This window comes from Excalfactoria chinensis, chromosome 3 (genome assembly GCF_039878825.1).
Source record: "Excalfactoria chinensis isolate bCotChi1 chromosome 3, bCotChi1.hap2, whole genome shotgun sequence".
Classification (NCBI taxonomy): Eukaryota; Metazoa; Chordata; class Aves; order Galliformes; family Phasianidae; genus Excalfactoria; species Excalfactoria chinensis.
Window position 1 is genome coordinate 56,673,476 of NC_092827.1, and position 22,000 is coordinate 56,695,475.

The window sequence follows — 22,000 nt, forward strand, 5'->3', positions numbered from 1 at the left end:
ACAGATCCAGCTGGGACAGTTTTGGGCAGTCCTACCTATCTACCTCACCACTTTGCTGCTTGGACAGAAAAATCATTAGAAGACAATGAAAATGTGCCCCTGATGTGCTTGAACCCAAACCAAATCCATGTTTCAAGCTATGATTCGCGATTCTCTGGACTACTGCAGCATATCTCCATCTGTCATAAGTTTGGCAGCATTCTGCCGTCAGCAGCTAAGGGTGGTAACACCCTGCACTTGTGCCATAACATTTGTCAAAACACCTCCCGGGAGGCACCTGATCTAAAAAACACACAGATCCTCAAAACCACAGAACTCACACTCACCAACACTGTGTTACACTGACTGATGTTGGCTCACTGTAAGAAGTGCACAAAAGGAGGCTCATTACATGGTGTCATCACCATGTTATCCTGAGCTCCGTGTGTCACCTACTTAACGCCATCATTGTATGTCATATTTCTGATAAAGGGATAAATCATCTCATGACAACTTCCAAAGCCATGGGCAAATAAATAGTAAATATAAATAATAAACAATAACAATAATAATCTGAAATAATAAAGGCTCTGGAAATGGCAGCTTCTAAGACAAGGTCCCAGAACTTCAGACGGATAGCAAACATGCTATGGAAATCCTTCCAACAACAGCTGGAATGAAAAACTGCTTAAAAATAAGTTTCCAAATCTCTATTATTTGGACAACCAACAACTGAACTTTGGAAGCAACATTTCCTTTCATCCAAGACCATGATTCTGAAAGCAACAAATAGATCAAGTTCCACCTCCATTTCCTAGGGACGCAGCATTTTAATGCCTTCAAGATGCATGCAAATTTCTATCCAGCAAGGGAATTTCTGTGTTGAGGTTTAGAAAGTGCAAATGTGACATGTTGCAGCTGCCTTGCACATTATGAGATACATTCTCGTACTTTTGGACAATGCCTGTCTGCCAGACTATAAAAACAGAGGGACATAAGCTATGCAGCACTGTAGTCAGAGAAGCAAGCTTGGGGGGGAGGGGAGGAGCGGAAAGCATATCACCCATCTCAGCTCTGCAGCAATGCCAGGGAATCCTGTATATGAGTCTTTGCTTCTCAGAACACTGTTCTGGTAATAAGCACCACTATGGTGTTTGAGTGCTGAAGACTGGTCTGCAGAGAAAGCAAGAAAAATGAATCCAAGAGCTGATGGGAAGATGTATTCTTTGAAGTGTTCATTAGAGAATTATAACCTATGAGTCACACTAGAACTTAAAGACTAGTAAAGCGTATGGATTTGCAAAGGTGTTTAATAACACAGCAATTCTCTCCCAGGCACAAACTCTTCATGTCCTCACTATGGATGGCAGTAGAGAAACACAAAAGAAACACGCTCCCTGCTTCACAACTGCACTGGCTTATGTATAACAAGTGAGACAGCAGTATCTCTTTATCACTGAACTTTTATGATTATTGTAGCGCTATAATTTATTTGAAAGTCAGGTTTGCATTTGTTTCATAGACTTGAGAAATGTTAAAATACTGACGTTTTTATTAAAATACTTTTCTTCCTTTTATTCTAACAGATTTTACAACCGTAATGCTTATTTATCTTTTTCAAGAATGCTCTAATAGTGTAATAATTATGACCTATGTTCAATTGACTTGACAACTAATGAGCCTTCTGTAACCCAAGTAAAATTCCCATAAGCTTTGATAAATTGCATAGATGTAATGTCGTCGCAACACTCAGCCATTGCTTTCCTGGAGTGAAACAGAACCAGCGAGGCAAAGCTGGGAGTATAAATTCCTTCGCTAGGATTTTGTTTTCCCACTGTGAATTAAACTAACGTTTCTGCTCCTCCTTACTCTGGGAGGAGAGGGGCAGAGCAGGCAAAACACGCAGTTCTGTTCCAGCCCCCAAATCCTCAAATATGAGAAGGTTGGAAACAACGGGATCCTTCTGCTATTTAGAAGGACTTTTGAGCTAGCTGTATTCTACCATTACCAGGAAAGATGCCTCATTTTTTCCATAGCTCTTTCAGCACAACCACACCTATGACATGAGGATACCAATGCCTCAAAAGGAACAGCGATTTCCATCCAAGACAAAATCAAGTTGTTCTGAGGTCTTACTGAAACACTCCATGCTTTAGTTACAGCTCAGACGCCAAGCAATCAATTCCACACATGGACCTTCTCATCCCCTTCCTACATGTGCATGAACAAAATGGGAAAGCAGACACAAGGTTATTTCATTATCAAGGAAATGATATAATCTTTGGCTATCTAGAGCTTTCAAAATTCATATTATTTAATAACTTGTATAATCTTAAAGAAATTTTAGCAAAATTACTATTGTTTTCTTCCATAACAATATTAACCGAAATAGGAAGATCAATAAGGTAACTGAATTTGGGGAACTGTCACAACAAATGCCTTCTCTGGATGGAACTGTTAAGAACTGCTCACCAACTCTTCTCTGAAAGATACCCCAAAGCCCTGGTGATGTTATTTTGGATGATAATATTTTGGAATTAGATGCCTGCTCATCATATGAGTTACCTTATAATTCCCTCGCAGGCTGGTTCCAGGTGTAATCAAACATTTTTGAGTTAGTGAAGATGATATACAGCTATGGAATAAAAATAGCAACACAGGCCCTTTTTAAAACCTCCTCTTAAAATATTGCTTGCTTTCTGATTTGCAAGATGATATTCATTTAAGAACATAAACCATTTGTAAGCCCTTTAATAGTGCTTCCTTGATGGGAATGTACTAGATACATTTATAATAATTATTATAAAGTAAAGCATTTTGAAACCCAGAAATACTACGTGCTGATTTTGAACATACTCCAAACACCAAACTTGCATTCAAACTGCTTTTAAAAGAAGCCATCTTTCAGTTGTTGCACAATGCCTCGAAACTGAGAGCTTTTCTTCCCCGCACCTGTATGATAAGTGCCAGCTTTGAGATCGAGACACACATCAAAACACTGCGTGGCCCTTCTGAAACTCTCAGAGCCGGCACCCAAAATACTCCTCCTAGATTGATTGTGCTCCTTCTTTGAGCTCAGCAATGACACATAAGCAACAAGCAGCTCTGCAGGCAATCTACAGTAACAATCTCAGGAGCTTCTTTATTTTCACTTTAGAATATAATACTGCTGCCATCCACCGTACCGGTATGTACAAAATGGACTCAAAGAATACAAAAATCTTATATCGGGTTACTTCAGGTTGCACATATACAGCTCTACAGATACTCAGGAAGAACTTTATACACCTAAGCCTTTTCTAAGACTTTCCCAATGGAAGCATGAAAATCCTGACTATACGTATAACAAAGTCAGAAAACTGACAGAAACCAACTCAGCTTTTCCATGTTCTGCAGTACACAGTGGAGAGCTCTAACAGACAACATTGATTCAAAACTGTTTTCCTCGTTATTTGGAGGTGCCTCTTCCTATTTTTATTTTTTTTATCCAGTTTTTGACAATAAAACGATAAGGGGGCAAGAACAATTACAGAAACAAGGCAACCTGCTCTTAAATTATTAGCCCAGATGTCAAAACAGTCACGTTCACTTTCACTAAATGTCTTTCCAGCAAAGCAAATCCACTCTCTCTTTTAGTCCAAGTGTCATATACAAGTGTACATATGCAAATATGTACACTTCAATCCACTGACTGGTGTTTGATCAATTTACATAGGCAAGTGGCTCACTCAAACTCTCTGTGACTGAGGTTGCATGTCCCAGAATGTACAAAGCTTGTTGGCAATTGAAAAATTAAATTTGGGAAAACATTATTTCACAGCTCTTTCCTTTACATCAATAAAAAAATTACATATAAGAAATACTACACCTAGATAAGGGCATAAATCAAAGATCAAGACAACAGACTTGTATCAAACATCAGCCCTTCTCTGTACTTCACATCTCCTTACCAAAACCTGGAGAAGAAATGAACCTTAAGGGAAACAAGCCCTGAGTGAGACTGACCAAGCCTGCTGAGGTATGCAAGGAGACTGCACTCATTTGATCACACGTATTTCAGTGCAGCAAAAGCCATCTTTCACTTCTAAATTAGAACACACTGGACTCAAATAGCTTTGCAGAGTAAAACTGGAAGTGAAAGACTAAAATAAGAAGAGACAGTTTTAACCAGGAGAAAGATCTGGAAGTCTGTGCAGATTGCAGAGGCTTTTTTTGTTACCTTAAATATGAGCCAGTAGGAAAAACCAGAATGCTAATTTTTCTTTTCTTGTAAGCACAGCAATAACCTGGGCCTCACCGAAGGTCTGTTTCAAATTTGGCCTGCTGTGGCCCCCAAGTCTAGAAAGAATTCAGGATCCCCATAACTTCTGGCATTTGAAAAATCCTTCTGACTGACAGCTGCTGCTTTTTGGCTAAGTAAGAGCACACTGCTTTGAGGCTGTTTGAAGAAGAAAATGAAGGCCCAAAGCACTGACATGAGCTAGATATGCTAGCCACTCATCAGATAAAAACCACAGAAACCTACAAAGAGGAATAAAAGGGCAGCTAAGGATGCAAGAAACCAACAAGCCAGAAATCCTCCTAATAAATAATAATAATAATAACCAGAACTGCAAGCTCTGCAAAGTAGTAACAAAAGCATCTGACTGGCCCAACAATGCGAGACAAATCCCTGCCTCCTCACAATGGCTGAATGCTGCCCACACAGTGCACTGAGCACCTTGGGGCTGGGCAGTGCCTGGGGGGTGTCCCACAGTCCTCAACTCTGCCCCGTGCTCAGTAAAGAAATGGTGAGCAATAGCTACGGCGGGAAAAAAAATGAAAAAAGGCACCAGATGACAGCATGTAATACTGTTCTTAATTACTTGCAATTATATCACAAGGTAATCTGATATTCCAGGAATCCCTGCAAAAAGAACGCACTGCAGACTTGTGAAATGTTTCCCTCCTGGACTGAAGATGTGGTTCTGCCTGGCAGCCTGCAGGAAACCTGTGGCACTCAGGAGAAGAGAGACTGCTTTGGCCTCAGCTACTGGGGGTTAGTCAGGAGGGAGACTGAGTTTTTGTTAAAAAAGAAACCTCTCTTCTCCCAACTCCTAACATTGCACAGCAAAAGAAATATGACTTACAAAAGCTGTTTCTAGTGCTAGCTCCAGTAAGGAGGGGCACTGCAGACAGAGGGCTGGTGGGCTCCTTGCCCCATATGCCAGGTGAGTGGTGGCTTCCTTCTGACAGTGGTCCCATCAGACTGGGAGGTGGTCATCAGCCCAACCGCCACACTGGGGAGGGAAAGTAGGACCAGAACAGACCGAGGAGTCCACCAGTTACTTCAAATGATGCCGACTCCCTGGTGAAGCCAGTGGGGTAAGCTGTTTGTAGATCACACAGCTCAGTGCACCTGGACAGGCCTGACACACCAAGCAGATCTGTATGCACAAGCCTTAATGATAATGCCACTCCCACTGCTTTGCAGCCCCCTATTTCAGCTTCAGAACTGTGACACAAGGCAAAGTGCACCGAGGTCAGGAGGTGCTGCAGTGGCTCAAACCTGCAGAGCTTTGCTGTGGGCAGGAGACCCGTGGTGCTCGAGTCACACTGGGGGGCTCCACATCTGCGTAGGTCCCCATCAGAACAGGGCAGCAAGCAGAAGACCCTGAGAAACTCCCTGTGTACCTTATGGGAGGGTCCAGTATGGCATGAACCAACCTAAGAAAACATGATGAGATCAGCAACTATCCCTGCTTTCAGTCCATTCAAAAATCCTGCCAAAAAAAGGAAACTATAAAGTTAAATATAAATGCACAGGAATTAAATTTATACACAGCTATGTGTACAGAAATACACAGTTCTGCATATATACATTCATGTATTTGTGTAAAAATACAGTTCCGAGTGTTTTAATAGAAATGAGCACAAATTGATTTAAATTAACCTCTGAGAGTACTGGCGAGCCAGCACAGTAATTAACTGTGCTATTTATTAATTATTATAAGCAAACCAACTGTCCCTTCTCTTTATCTCTCCAATAAAAACAATTCATTCCTAATCCACACCAGCTGCAGAAACTTTTATGAAATGTTACATAAGGTAATAAAATAGCTCCAGCTTTAGGTCCGTGGTATCCGGTTCTGGCCCTCAATCATTCGTGTCAGATTATAATCTCCAGGAAAGAGGTCTGCATTACTCAAACAATGCAGTGCCTCACTGGCACACGCAAGCACACCACCAGATTTATTTATTTCTTTTCAAATTACACAGCAATAGACTCTGACTACCAGAGATCAGTCACGGAATGAGCTAAATCTGCATGAAGGAGAAAGACCAAAGGAGCTGCGGGGTGGGGTGAGGGGGATGCAGTTTGTGGTATCAGGAAAATGAAAGCAGAAGCAAAAAAGGAAGAAGGACCACAGGAATTTACCTTTGTTGAACAGGTTTCTAGTAATATATGCCGGCAATTTCTTTTTACCGGTACTACTAGTTAATCTACCACAATCAACAACCGGAGTGGGCACAAAACAGAAAATATCTAATAGTTTAGATCAGTGTGGGATATAAGACACAAAATGGATTTCCATGTGCTAAATTCAGCAATGATTACTGCCTTCCAATTGCTTGTACAGCACACTGACTATTAAGGTGGCATGCATGGGGAATATGGAGCAAAATGAAGGCAGAAATGTGTTGATTTGGATTACCACTTACCAAATTTGCTTTTGCTTTGCTAGGCTGTTACTTAAATCTTTCTTTGTGCTTCACAGCACAATATACGTTTTGAAGACGGCTGGTCATAGCAAGCTCTTTATTTTGTTTTTGTTTTAAAACGGCTGTAATTTGCACACCCTGACACCTGCTGATTTCATGCCCTGCCTTTTCCTGTCAAAGCCCATTCTCTGCTCTCCACGCAAGGAAATCTCATTTATCAAAATTCTGTTAGCGTAAGGGGAAGGGCTATGCTGAGCTGAGCCGTGGCCTTCATTAAACATGCAGAACATAAACTGCTGACACTAAGCATAGTCAACTTGCAGTGTGGCAGAGGAGGGGAAAAAAGAAGAAAAAAAAAAGAGCAATGGTGTGATGGGGACATGGGAATAAAAGCCACAGTTTTGCAAAGCATTTAAGTCAGACTGAAGTCAGTGAGATTTAATCACAGACCTGAAGTTAAGCGTGTGCTTAACTTTGCCAAACAGAAATAGATCACTAAATAATGAATGGATCGTTCTATTTCTATTTCAGGGAACACGGACACTTTGTTCTCCAGATCATTCCCCAAGGGAACGAAACAGTCGAGGGGGAAAAAGGTAACAAAAAGGAAAAAACAGTCCCCTCTTCAGCTCGAAATACTGGTCTGCATAAAGGAACTATATGCCCTGCTTAATATAATGAGATTAAAATGGCTGGTATCCATCATTCAGGTTCCACTGGAGAGAAGAAAAACAGTCACCATTACATTAACTAATTTCAACAGGGTACGAAAAGAAGGTTCTTCTGGACAAGAATGAAGAACATCTTGTAAATTTGGCAGAAGAAAGCACGTAAACAGAAACGCAGCAGAAATCGATATTAGGGCTGAGGGGGAACAAAGTGCCTTTTGAAATTTCCAATTCAGTTACTGTTCTTGATTTTTTTTCCCCTCCTTTAATTCTCCAGGATAGCTGTGTAATGCTGCCTACAATAGAAACTTGAATTTAATAGGCACGAAGCAGAAGGTGTGTAGCATTTTCCTCTGATCACAAGGAACAAGCACTTAGCTGTAAGAGAGATCCACAATGAGTCACTGCAGGGAGGAATCAAATGCATCACAGGTACACGCAAGCCTTTTTTATTATTATTGTTCCAACTGAAAACACATTATAACTTACAGACCTAGAAAAAAAATATATATCTCCATTTTAAACCTCCTAATCTTACAAAACTATGTACTATCCCAATCACCTATGCTGACATTCATGCAGTTCCAGCGCAGGCTGAGGAAGACGGATGCAAAGGGGAGTGGGGAGGGAAGGTCAGCCTTTTCTCTACAACCTTTATTTGCTATTTATCAATAAGCTGAGGTAATCATTTGCAGTTGAAGCTGTCTAAATACCAAAGGAATGACTTCCCATCAAGTTTCAAACAGCAGCTAAAAGCTATTTTAACATTCATTATCTAAAAAAATAATAAAAAAAAAATCATATTAACATTTTCTGATACTTTGACATCTCTTAAATAGTTCTCCAAAGTTAATACGAAATTCAAAGTACTGCAAAACTAATTCTGATTCTGCTACCCTTTCACATGCTGAACATCACTGTATTCCAGAAAGAATTTCAGCACTTAGCTCTAATCAACCAGCCCCTAACATGGTACTTGTTTCTCTTGCATCATTCAGGGTTCTGAGTACACACAGTCTAGATAGAAGAGAGCAGAAAGCACACCCGCTCATGGCAATGGGGCACGCACATTAATCATTCCCTGGAAATAATTTCTGTAGATTATTTTTTAAACACACGTGGCATACACTTAACAGAAATCAATAGCAGCTTTCATAGTAAAAAGCCCTAACAATGCTTTTTCCCTGACATCGCATGTAAACCAGAATGGAAAGGCCCACTTCTTAAATTTTCCCTTTGTATTTTTGTAACCCTTGCTGTATTTTCAGCTGATTTTATTTTTTTTAAAACATTTTCTCTGGTCAACAAGACACTGCAGCCTTCCAGACAGAGCTGCACACCACATGGCACCATTCAGCTGTATATCTAGGTCAGCTTGCATTTTTAATGTGCTCCATTAGCTTTCCCTTGCTCACTGTATCAAGTTTAAACTACAACTTCTCGCTTTCAAACCTTTGTATAACTAAGCCTGGTAGCACCCAGGATCCAAAGAGTATCATCAATATCTGTAACATTTGTTCCACCACGGAAACCAATTCTAATGCTATTTAATTCCCTTAATTTCATGCCATTTCCAAGCCCGGAATCCCCATATTTCTCCTTCAAGATTCTCTTCCATAATGCAGCTGGTAAAATACACACACACACATATATATAATAGAATTGCTTAAAACAAAACAAACGAAGGCTTTAGCTAACATAACTCCTTCGTCAGCACTATTTGGGGCAGCTTAACAACTCTGACCTTGGCAGCATTCTGCACAAACCAGAGCTAAAAACTAGGAGTTAATAACCATATAAACACTCACAGCTACACTACTGTAAAGCTTCTGCACGTAATCATATGTGTTATAATGATATTAAGTCACTTAGATGCTACAAAAGCCAGTTCCACACGATTCACTTCATTGCTTTTCTTCATAAACAGCAGCTACACATTTCTCAAAATATCTTTATTAATTTTTAAATTAGTATGTATTCTGTGCTGTTCTCACCAGAGCACAACCCTTGCACAAGGATTAGAGCTGTAAAACCGCCTCAGATATAGGTTACATTTACGAGGTAATCAGTACATCTGTTCTGACACAAGGAATAGCGCTGCAAGAACGTATCACAGAAGGCTCGGGAAGATTCAAATAGATCTTGAAAAAGAGAGGAGGTGGGGGGGAGGGGAAGGAAATCAGCTGGTGGAATGAAAACAGTCACGTTACACTGACGCTGAGCAGTGGTGCTTGTTTTGCTTCAGATTAAAACATTAAGGCAAGTTTTACAGCAGAGATTATAAATCTGTCTGCTTTCTATTCCAGGTAATACCAGGGACTCTGTAATAGAATCACAACACCACTGCACTAGAAATATATCACAGTTGTGTGCGCATCATATTAAGCAATTAAAAGCACTGGGATAGTACAGAAATTATGCCAAAACCATGTGTAATTTTCATCTTCCTACTGAAACACGATACAGAATAATTAACTGCTCACAGAGAAAAATCGAAGAAATGACCTTGAAAAACAAAATTTTCCAGTGTCATTCTAATCCAACACAATTATCCATCAGAAGCCCCAATTCAATAGAAAACTCATCTCACATGAAGAATTCCCTTAAAAAAAAAGAACTGAATAATTAAAGATTTCAAGTTACAAGATAACCCTTTTGCAAGAGATGTGTGCATCCAGTAAATCCCAAGCTTCTAGGCTACCGGCATTGTTTTTTTTCCCCTCAAAACCCACTTTTTCTCTCAAAGCCCGGTCTGAAGCATGCATGGTACACACCCTGAAGCATGCATGGTACACACCTCACCCTGTCTCAGAAAAAAACAGAACTAGGTCCCTTCTGCCCAACAACTTTCTCATGCTCCCCTGCAATTTCCATTCTTCAAACCAGCATTAGTTGTAACAAGCTGACCACACAGTGTTTAAACAAGCCACACTGCAAAAAGCTCAGTGTCGTTCTACGTGCACATTCCTGGCTTGCGTTGTTGGAAAGAAATAATATCCAAAAAAGCAAAGGAATAAACGGGAGGGAAATTTGAAAAGCTGCGGTTCCTTTGTTGTCCTTGTTTTGAGGCACAGTGTGAATGGGCTCCTGCTTCCTGCACTAGGTGGGGCTCTGGCCCCAGGCGGCGGTTCTGGTCGCACCAGTTGCACAGCCAGGTACAACTCGCAGCAGAAAAAGAAAGCAGGTCTAACCTGCTCTCCCAATCAAGAAAGAAAAGCAAACTATTTGCAAGCCTTCGGTCCTGCCCTCTTCCCACCCCCAAACAAAGAGACCACCTGCCTAAACACTTAAAAATGTGCAGGTATTTACAAGCAGCCGCTGCGTTCCAGTTGTCGGATGAGTTCTCAGCAAATCTGATATGCCCTCCAAGTTCAAAACAACTGTATAAATCAAACGGGCCACACAGAACTGTAAAGGACCCACAGCACTGCAGAACAGCGTCCTGGTTACACTTTAACAGCCTGAAGTTCAGCTGGAGACAACCATTAACAGAAGGCTGAGCCTGATACTAGCTAACCCACACAGAAAGGCAGGGCTGCAAGGCCTCAGAACGGCCACCAATTACAAGAATAGGATAATAAAAGAAAGACTGAGAAAATAATTATTTTTGTGTGTGTGTGTGTGGTAATTCATACTGCATTGTAGCAATTGGTGTGAAATGGAGAGTTCCATCAGATCCTTGAGCTGATGTGTGCTGCCATCACAAAACCAGTACTAAAGGCCGCACTTTGCTGATCCCATCTGATTGGGAACTGTGAGCCTGCAAGTTTCAAGGGCTGGGAGGCAGGTGCGACATTCCCCACTCTGCTCACACCAGCCCTCCACAACGCTCTGCAACTCTGGAAACAACTGCTCCCCAGTCCCAGTCCCCAAGCCTAACCCTGAGGCCTGCAGTATTTATTTGTCAAGCACCACGAGCTGCTTCACACTGAAAAGGTGCATTGAACATGTATTTACCAGCGCATTGGGTCACTGGAGAGAAGTCCAGCATTAGAAGTAAGGAGCTGGGAGGGCACTGTGACAAGCAGGTGCTTGGGGTTTTGATGGGGCACCACACTACTCTTAGCCTGATGTCATCCTCCAGGCGGTCAGATACACTACTCTGCAGCCCTCAGGACAGAGCCAGAGTACAACGAGAGCTCCAAGTTCCTCTCTGCCCATCTAACCTGCTGGTATTACCTCTTAATTTCTATAAAACTAATCAGAAAATTAGATTTGCTGAGACTGAAATTACCCAATGTAAAGAACTATTGGTTACATAGGTGAATTTTTTCTAAAACATTATCACAGCTGTTCAGTTCTGCCTTTGCTTGTCCTGAATACCAAGCAGTGATCTGAATAGGCCCAGGCAAAACATGCTAAAGTCGCTGCTACTCACTAGTGCAAAAATGCTCCGACACATCTGTGCGGCGTCCCTAAGCCCTGCTGAGAACCCTAAAAGAGAACATCAAAAGAATGCCTTCTTCCCTGCTCTTAGCAAACAGCCAGCACAGAAGGCACTCAGAAGACTTCAGCAATCCTAAAACACAGCTTTAAAAACGACTCAAAGAAAGAAGGCTGGAAAATCCTTTTAGTCGTCTCTGAACACCTCAGATAAAACAACTCCACAAAGAAAACAGCAACAACAGAGCCGGTGAAACATGTAATCCTAATTCTGCTCTGAGCAGGGAAACAGAAGTTACTGGAGGCTAATATGAATATCTATTCTTTTTAAGCTGCAACAAATCCAAGAACTTATTTATAACCCTCCAGATTCCTAAGTCAACAGTGCACAGATCTAAATTAGGGCTCATTTCTCTATACATTCCTACATACTAAAGACACACATACGCATTCCAAGTGTCAACATATCAAGACAGAGCTAATTCAGACACTTGAAAACATCCTCTTCTGAAAAGGATTAACTTCAGAACAATTTTGACTTTGAAGATGCAACTGCTGTAAGCAACCACCAGATGGCAGAAGCAGAGGCTGTGAGAGTCTCCAACAAAAGAAAGCCGTTTTCAAAAGGCATACATTAAAAGAAAACAATTTTTATGCTTACTTTTCTTCTTGCGTGGCTTCTCTCCACCTGCTTTCCAAGAAGTATTATTTTGTGCCAATCAATCTAATAAACATCTCCAAAAGATACAATTAACAAACACAACAGCCTCCTGAGAAGATGTTTTCTCAAATGGCATCTCTACTCCATCTCGCAGCTCAAGGCTTCCGTATTATGGATACCGTCAGAACAGTTTCCTTCTGGATTTGCACAGTCATAACTCACAATCAGCCACCAAATGTATTCTCTTTGGTGTCCTACACCTTAAATCAGGAAGCAGACACACAGCTACACCGTGCAGCTGTGTTTTCTCTCGGGATCTGAACTTCTGGTACCTGGAGTGTGAAAGCAAGCAGGCTGCAGAAATGCACTGTAATGCACTGAGTACTGGAATAAAGCAGCAGTTGCAAGGTGGACTAAAGCAAAACAAAACCCTAGTAAGCTTGAGTAAAAGCAGCAGGGGTGGGAGGGAAAAAGAGATTTTAGTCCCAAGCACCATCGATTCTTAAAACCCTACATCCTGTGTCAGAGAAAGAGCATTAAAAAAAGATGCAACTCAGCGGCAGACATTTACAAAGTCTTAGGAATAGACTCCGTCAGTAACTTGCAGAATGATTAAGTTACGGCGATGAGGTCACCGCTTCACGCTGTGCCACAAAACAACACCGCAGCCGCTTCCACCAACACCACCGGAAGCTCCACTGGGCTGACAGAGCCGCACCAGAAATGCCACCCCCAAGGCACTTCTTTACCAGAGCTGCAACGCTCTGATTCCCCCACCGAAGAGTAATCCTTCCTCCTGTACTTCTCCTCCCCAAGGAAACACAAGGTCACCCAGCAGCGAGCACATTCCTCGGGGCTGAGCAGCGGTCCCTCAGCACCAGCAACGCGGCCCCCAGGTGAGGCTGGTCCTAATTCTGAGCACTGCGCTGCGGGAACGTGCTTCGGTGAGCTACCAGCACCCCTGCCAAACACCGTGGGGCTCTCGCCTGCCACATTTCCAAGTGACACCTGCACATCACTAATCCAGTTGCCGTTGATTTCCATATGTCAAATTACAATCTTTACTTGTGCAAAGCGACATAATAGTAACGATTAAGCCAATTACATCACAACACAGCTTAAAAGTACACACAATGGGAGGATTAAAGCTGGCTCCCGAGCAGGAGAGCCCTGTTCTCGGCAAGCCCCCCCACTGTGGGGACACAAGCGTCTCTTTCCCCGCTGACACGCAGCCGCCAGTTGCCACGAGCATGGGTCTGTGTGAGCACCACGTGGCCGGCCCCGAGTGCACAGCACCCACATGGCTGCGACCAGACGGCCGCGTGGGCGAGCAGATCCCGGCCTGCCCCGCCGGGTGCAGCCACCTCCGCCACGGTATTTGGGTCAGGTTGGTGCTGGCAGCATGGGCCCTGGGGAAGGGAGGGGAAGTAGGGATTGAAAAATGAGTACAAAAAGGAAAGAAGCCACGCATCTCATTCTCTGCACAGGGCCAAACGCAGTTTTCAACCCATCTGAAGTATTTACCACTGATTTCTACATCATAACGCCAACCAACACCAACCTCCTGCAGCAACAGAACGTTGGTTAAATCTTTACATGATAACCAACCTTTCAGAGTAAAAAGTTCAATTCTAACAATAATTGAGCATCTAAATCTCCTGGGATTGAAAAACCTCAGACAGACACCATTACTTTTATTTGTTCACTGCCTCGGTGTTTAAAATCAGCACCACTCAAAACGGTTAAACCTTTCACCTCCTATTACTGCTCTGCACACCTTAATCCTTTTTCATGTCTTCATACCCCTCCTGATTTTCTCCACCATCTGGGAGTGCTGGTCCCATCTGCCAAAATCTATCTTCCTGTTCCAGCTAAAATCAGCACAAAATAAATCGGTACTGTTAGTATTTTACATGTCATCATTAGGCTTTAATAAGATTAACAGGGCTGAAAGAACTTCCCACTTGTAAATGCATTCTTGTGCGCTGACTGCAGACTCAGGCAGACACCGCTCTACCCAGTCACTCTACATGAGGTTCTCCACAAGTACAGTTCCAAAGGAACACACTGTATACGTAAGCTTATACTCAGCAGGACTGGATGTGCTGTGCACAACTGGCAGTTGTCTGTCCCACATCAACTGTCTGTCCCATCAGCTGCTCATGATTTGCTGAGTGGTCATTTCACCCACATCTCTGCATCAACAACCACGCACGTCACACCCATTTTAAATACGGAAAGATCAGCCAAAAGCTGGATTCTTTTTTCTTTAAGATACACACATGCATACAAACACACACAAAAAATGCATGTATAAGTAAAATCAAACGCCCCATATGCCACCTTCAAAAATGCTACTATGGCAAGCTGATAGCTAACCAAAATTAGTAAAGCTAGTTGCTAAAAACCAAACCAAGCCTTCTCTACCATCCAACCGAAGGGCAGTAACACGACCAAATTTGTGCATATTCATACTTAGCAAACATCACTTTTTATTTCCATAGCTTAAACTTCTGTGATCCGTAAAACTGATCTTCCTTATGCACAGGAGAAAAAAGGGTTGTATTAAAAATACCCTTTTTTTACTCCAATCAATGCCTTATATATTCTACTTTTGTTTTGGGAAGATTGCTTTCTTATTAAAATGGTGAGATGGAGGGAACACTCTGAAGGACGATTACTAGCGGACTGCAGTTTGCACCTGTTCTGTGTTTACAGAGTGAAAACAAGGCTTGGCACTTCAAGGTACCTCTTCCCCGGGCTTATTTACAGTGTGAAACAATAGCTTTTGTTTCAGTTTTCTTTGCAAAAATAAAAGCCTATTTTGTCCAATCAAAATGCATATCCTACATCAAATATACCCCGTAGCCGATTTCTACGCGTGCTTATCCTCCTGATTATCAATGGCTCAAAAGACTACGTCATCCAGATCTTCCCTCCTTCCCTTCGCAGCCAACAACTACGGTGAGGCTGAACAATGTTGTGCTGTCTCATCCAGCACGTGCTCGTAGGAAACAGCCCCATTCACTGCCAGCAAGCAGGGAAGGAAAATGTAAGACTAAAAGATAACATTGTAAACTCTTTCTGCATTTTAGAAATACTCCCTTTCAAACACAGTATTCCAACATCTACAGGAAACACAGCCTACTGACAACCCGAAAACTAAGTTATAAGCGTTCACAGATTGGTGGAATGGGTATAGTCAAGAGATCAGACATCCTCTGCCACAAATGATGTTTCTGCATGTGCATACAGACTGGTCATGAAATGTTAGCTGCTGAGCCAGATGCTACATTAAAAACTGTCAAGATAAGCCCCCAGCTGCCTACGTTAGACCTGGGAAAGAAATTCAGGCTAAAAGCTTGTATCAAGGAAAGAGTTACTCCATGCAAACTAGGGCCTGACATACTCCTCAACTATGCTGCATGACACCTTCCATACTAATTTGTTTCTTGACTTAAAAAACATTTTTCTTTTTAAAAATTGCATTTATATGCATTCTCCGTGGGCATACCAACATAACAGAGTTACTAATGCTGATGTCTCCTTGTGGCAGACAGTAGAGGAAGTGTTTCTTAAGGGAGAGGAGGCTCTCACAGAATGCCTAAGTAGAGAGCTAAGATAAATTCCGAGATTAATGAATTTGGAATGATGCATTTACCATTTTCTGGATTGAGAAAAATAAAATAAATAAATACACAAAGTTCCTAGACATATCTAGCTTATTACAGAGTGTAAGAATACTTTCTTATGAGAGTAAAATGACCCAGCTGGTTCTGAAACTGAATCACACGGACGATTTACTTGGGACTCCAGAAGATGATGCCAAGAGACAGCAATAGGATTGATTTGGTATAGTAAAACTAAAGCTTAGCAACAGAACAACAGAACATTCTTAACGCCTTTGGTAGTAAGAAGCAGCTTCAAATGATGAAGACAACTGGAAGACTGAAAAAACACCCTGCAAGTTTAACCAAAAAAACCAACAAAACAAGAGCAAGAAGCCCCATCCACAGTGCTCCAGTTCTAAGAGTCACTGGCTACAATCACCTCCAGTAATACTGCTGTTTGCCCACCTAGTATGAAAGATTGTGGAGGTAACTGCACAAGAGCTGACTCTCGAGGTTTATTAAATATTCAACAAATATTCTGTGTGCATGCTGAGTATTAAATAATAATAAAAAAAATAAAACAAAAACCAGAAAATGCTGCAGAGTATTATATGTTAAATACTTCAAATAATACCAGAGCAGCGCAGTTCATAATAATTCTTTTAAATCACTTTATCACATATCAACATAAAAAGTGCAGTACAGACACAACTCTAAATTCTGGCACCATAAATATTTAAAGGCTTTTTTTTATTTTTATTTTGTTTTGTTTTTTTTTTTTTCCCCTGTGGGTTCATTTTGTCTACAGTATTCTTGTAAAAACTTGGAAAATTTATTTCATTTTTTGCTTATTTTTTTCCCACCTTGGCAATAAGTAACAGCATTGTTATTTTCTCACCTGCTGTAGTACCACAGCATGGGGACATTCGGCAGCAGGAAACTCTTTGCTGTCATGCTTTAGCCTACTGTTTCTCTCATCTCCTCCTTCCCTTCCCATACCCACTCTCTTCCTAGTTAAACAGATATAGCCTACACACAATCTGCCTTTTCCTAAAATCATCTGCTAATAACATTCAATTAAAACCACACTTGTTGCCACGAGGCTCGCTGGCCAAAGAAATTCAGGCAATAACTATGGTACTGCCCACCCACTTCTCAGAGCAGGTTTCAAGTGTTCTCTCCAACACGCGTGCTGTATGCCATACACTGATCTACAACTGCACACAGGGTGATCCAGCTGTTCAACACTCTACTTTCTATTTGCGATGCACTGTGAAAAAGGACCGTGAACAAAGAGGCTTACTCAACAGACTTCAAAGCAGGTAACAACTGGGATTTTTGAGTGCAAATCTATGTAATGCAAACAAACCCAGCAACAAGACAACTTAAAAGTTCCCTGTTTCCACATGGCCTTCCCCAGATAGTATCTGCACAAGTGTTCTATACTGAGTAACAGAACCAGCGTGCCTGCCTCAGAACACCACACCTAGGGGAAGGTCATCCAACCAGAGGATGAAGACACAGGATTCTCAATTCTTAGACTAAAAATTGCCATCTTTCTTGACACCACATCCAGCAATTCAAACAGATGGGACCTACAGAGCAAAACTGCATTGAACTACAGACCTTGTGTCCAAATGTAGCATCCTCGGAGGCCAAGACTTCAACCTGCAATTATAAGGAGAAAGATCATTTCAAACGTAGCCACTACCTCTCCTGAGCACAGCACCACAGTCCAGGCAGAGCAGAGTTTTCCACAAAAGACATCAGCTTGGATGAGCCCAAGGAAAGACTACATAGAACAGGATATGCTGAATTAGCAGCTGCCAACAAAACCTCACAAGAGAGGAAACACAGAAACTCAACCTAAACGGCGCAAAAAGCTCCTATCTGTCAGTACTCCAACACGTAATGGAGTACAACAGGAACACTTCTTTCTAAGTGCCTTCTGGTTACACCAAAAAGCTGCCTAAGCACAACCTGCACCACCTGCTGTGACAACTCCCCGTAAAATTAAAACTGGCAACAGCTGAGCTCTTTGCATTACCACCTGACAAGGCCTAGTGCACCTGCATCAGTACTGAGTGAAACTGCTCCGGTTGGAAGTTCACTAGCCCAGGCCTCACTCATGGGCTCCTTTCTTGCCTTCAACAAAGCAAATTACTTAAGAACTGAAGCATTCAAGGAAGATGAACTACCCTGAGGCCAAGACTACCCAGGATAGCACTTGATACAGCAAGAGTCTGAAAGCTTGAGGACCACAAGCTGTGAGGTGACCTAATGGTGCCCCAAATCCAACACACCTTGCTGGTTGCCATGTAGCCACCGTTCCAAGAGCTGATATGCATTAATCTGGGACAACAGATGCAGAAAAACAGACACACCGATTTTTCATTAGTCTCCTTAAAAATACTTCACACTTCAGCACCTTTCACCTGAGAACCTCAGTGCTTTTACAAATTCTAATTAATTAAGCTTCCCAATACACCAGTGAGGCAGGAAAATGTCATCATCCCAATATGCGGAAAGCAGAGTGAGGCAGAAAGAGGTTAAATAACTTCTTAGCAGTCATGTGCCAAACAAGGGACGTGACTCAGAAAAGGGTCCCAGATTTCTACTCCCAGGCTCATAGTTTAACAGCTAGGAAATTCTCTATTTCTCTGATTTACATCCTATTTAAAATGCCTACTGCTGCATTATAATTTATATAACTAGTATAACTATAACTAATGTATCTAATCTCCAGTTTAACTTAAGAAGAGTGAAGGATTTAAAGCAAATCAAGACAGAAAAAATGAATGTCAAGTTCCAGCCCCAAGCACATTATAATGCCAGAGTTATAAACCCCTGAACAAGAGGGTTTATAATGGAAAGGCTGATAAACTAACAATGATGGCAGCACTTAAATATATTTATGTCATGATCTAGTAACATATGGTATCTCTTCATCTCTAAATTAGAAAAGGGAGGAAAAGGGAGTGGGGGGGGGGAGGGGGGGAAGAGGGGAGAAGAGAAGAGAAGAAGCATTTATAGGAACTAAGAATAAAAAGAAGAAAATGAACCTGAAGTTGCCTAATTGTGACCTGTCCAACTGATTAGGAAAGGCAGTAAGAGGCTACAAAACAAGATCTCACTGAATAGGAGGCAGAAAAAAACCCACCCAAGTAAATAAAACCAATCTGAAATGATATGTAATAGCTACTTATATTAAGCTTCTAATCCTTTAGGCACTTTATAAATATTAAACAATCAGTCCTGGTGAGACTGATAAATATCCATAATATATTTTACAGATGAAGAAACAGAGGGTTAAGTGACTTGCCCAGGGCCAAAAAGAGAATAATCAGACACCGGATTGCAAGTAGCAGAATGACCGCCTGTTTGTATACTACGCCCAATTCAGTTCCTCAAAGTTGCTTCTGAAATAAACGTAATTGCAGTGTCAGAAGCAGTCCACCTAGGGTTAACATGATACCTATCTAAACCAAGTGTTCAGTGTCACCGGGCTGCTTTGGTATAACATCTTACTACAGTAACTACATACACAGCAAAACTTGAACAACCTCGTTCAATATCTACTTAGTTTTCTCTACCCCATACTGTCCTGTTCTTCATCCTAGATGCCACCCTACTGCACTGGTTCCAATTTTTTTTTTATCATGGAGGCTCACTAGTGAAACTGGAGCTTTCCCTGTGCCACTGGCTCCTTCTTGGGTCCCTCCTTATGAGCCCAGCTCACTCTAGCTCCTTTGCCCTGCAGTCCTTTCCTTCTCCCCTGCTCCTCCTGCAGCCCCAGCTGGGCTAATGACTCACAGAAACTCCCCAGAGCTGCTACTGTCTGTGCTGTTGGAACACAGCACAGACGGCACAGAACTCCTGCAAAGATCAACCCAAGTGGTCTTTCTTGGGTATCCATGCTTTCTCCAAGCTGTGGGGAGGCCTCCTCACTGCATGGAGATGTCACCACACAGGGAACTGACGCTGTCAGTGCATGGGCTGTGCTAATCAAGCTCCTGATCTCTCAGTGATGAGCAAATGATTTAAAATGTAAAAATTAACACAGCAAGTTTACCAAAGTCGGGTCTCTTTCCTTTCACCAGGATGTTGCGAAGAGGAACAAACTGTGGCATCAGACAGCAAAACACAAGTTTGTGTTTCTGTGCTCTCTTTCATAGATCGGATTTTTTGTCTTTAATGCTCAGAAATGTAAGGCTCACAGAGTCAATAAAATGGTTCAGACTGCAGCTACTGGTATAGATGGTAATTCTAACAAAAACTGTTATTGAACAGCCTGATAATACCACTTCTGTTTTTCCAAAAGCAATCACACCATTTCTGCGATAAAATCTCATGTTGAGGATGGTGCAATAAAACACCCTCTGTATTCTTAGTTACTACTGTGTTTACTCCGGTATTACCACGGTGATCCGTTCATTTTGGTTTTCACCTCCGTATAAAATGCAGTAAGAGACAAGTAACTGCTGACACCGTAAGATACACGATGCAAAGCACTGAAACAAGCTGTGTGGAACACTGCAATGTTTTTCGCACGCCGAGTTTCAGGAAAACAAACCAAACCAACCAACCAAACAACCCACAAGATGCGTTACAACCCAGCCTGAGAGGACCCCCCTCTAGTGGGAATCGCAGTGTACTTCAAGCAACACCCACATTACCCAGAAGGAACAGAAAATGTGCCCTTAAGAATTAGCGAAGTACCATCTTTTCTCTTAATCTTCTCCAAAACATACAACTTTCATTCAAAAATAGTAATAATAAAAGAAATCATACTAACAAACTACAGATTCATTATTGTTTTAAGAGAATCACTCATTAAGAACTTCTGATTATAGACTTATCTGCGGCAGTTAACCATTTCCCATGTGAGTTACCTGACTGTAAATATGTAAATACACAATCCTGGGAGAGGGGTTGTTTTCCTTGTATGGTGAAACATTTCACTGCATTGTAAAAAAAAGTGGGCTCGGTTCCCAAATGACGCGCAGCTGGTTCCATACCAAAACACTTCACCTGGTGCTGCAGCAAAAGTGCAGACCTTTGCTCAGCACCATCCAACAGCTCCACGTGGTCTGCTTCTGTCAGTGCTACAGTCACATGCGTCTGCCAGCCTGCATCATATTCAAGCAGGAGTATCTAACTACTGGACCATCCCTGTCCTGCCTGGGTATCCCACTCCTCCCATACCCAACCCCAGGGAGCAGAGAGCTGCTCTGGGCGGCACCACAGCTCTTCCAGCACTTAACAAGAGAAGCTTCCCATCAGTTTTGTATTTGCAAACATATGCGTATTTCTAAAATATATCTACATTATATATATTCAAAAAGTATATTATGTAGACGTACGAGTATTTCACTAGATCGCTCCAGAAGTAATACCTCCTGTTATGGAAATGATACAAAAAGCACAATAACACTATTTGAAAGAGCAAATTCTCTATTTTTCAACAAGCATCACCCTGAGCTATGCATTTTCAACAGCGCTGACCAAGAGCCTGCACACCATGCTCATGAAGTTCTTCAGGAGTGGAAATGACCCACTGTCACTGACCCACTGCTGAAATACACCACCCACTGCCTCGCTGTGCTCACGTTCACTGTTGGGTCTCCATACAGCTTCAGCAAGTGCCAATGAACGGCAATGGGTGCCATCTGTTCTGCATGGAGTAATTCAGTGGCTCACCTTTATTCCATACGCACTTCCATGTCAAATGCCATTTTGTCAGACTGCCCCTCTGCTGCCGTCTGTCATGTGGCAACAAAACATAGCAGAATATTGGTGTAGAAGTTCATCCTTTGCTGTCAGATCCATCAACATTCTCCTCTGACATCATAAAATAGGAGGAATCATTTTCAGAGCAGCCAACTCGCATACATGACCAGCATCCCACCTGCACAGTCCATCCAGTGTCTGCAATGGGTGACCAGGACAGATGTGGCCAAGACAGACCACTAGCGCTTATGTAACATTCTAGGTGT

The 22,000-nt window shown here is 42.0% G+C and overlaps 1 protein-coding gene across 6 annotated transcripts in view; it reads right to left on the reverse strand.

Annotated features, from left to right (window-relative positions):
* The window catches only part of ARID1B (AT-rich interaction domain 1B), a 311,674-nt gene that overhangs the window by 124,480 nt on the left and 165,194 nt on the right, over positions 1 to 22,000 (reverse strand). For 3 of the 6 annotated variants that reach the window (XM_072331169.1, XM_072331165.1, XM_072331167.1), the window contains exon 5: positions 17,631 to 17,672. The exons of the other annotated variants lie outside the window; for them this stretch is intronic. In XM_072331169.1, the coding sequence (XP_072187270.1) occupies positions 17,631 to 17,672 (42 nt within the window). The remainder of the gene's footprint in view (positions 1 to 17,630; positions 17,673 to 22,000) is intronic. 6 annotated transcript variants of the gene reach the window in all.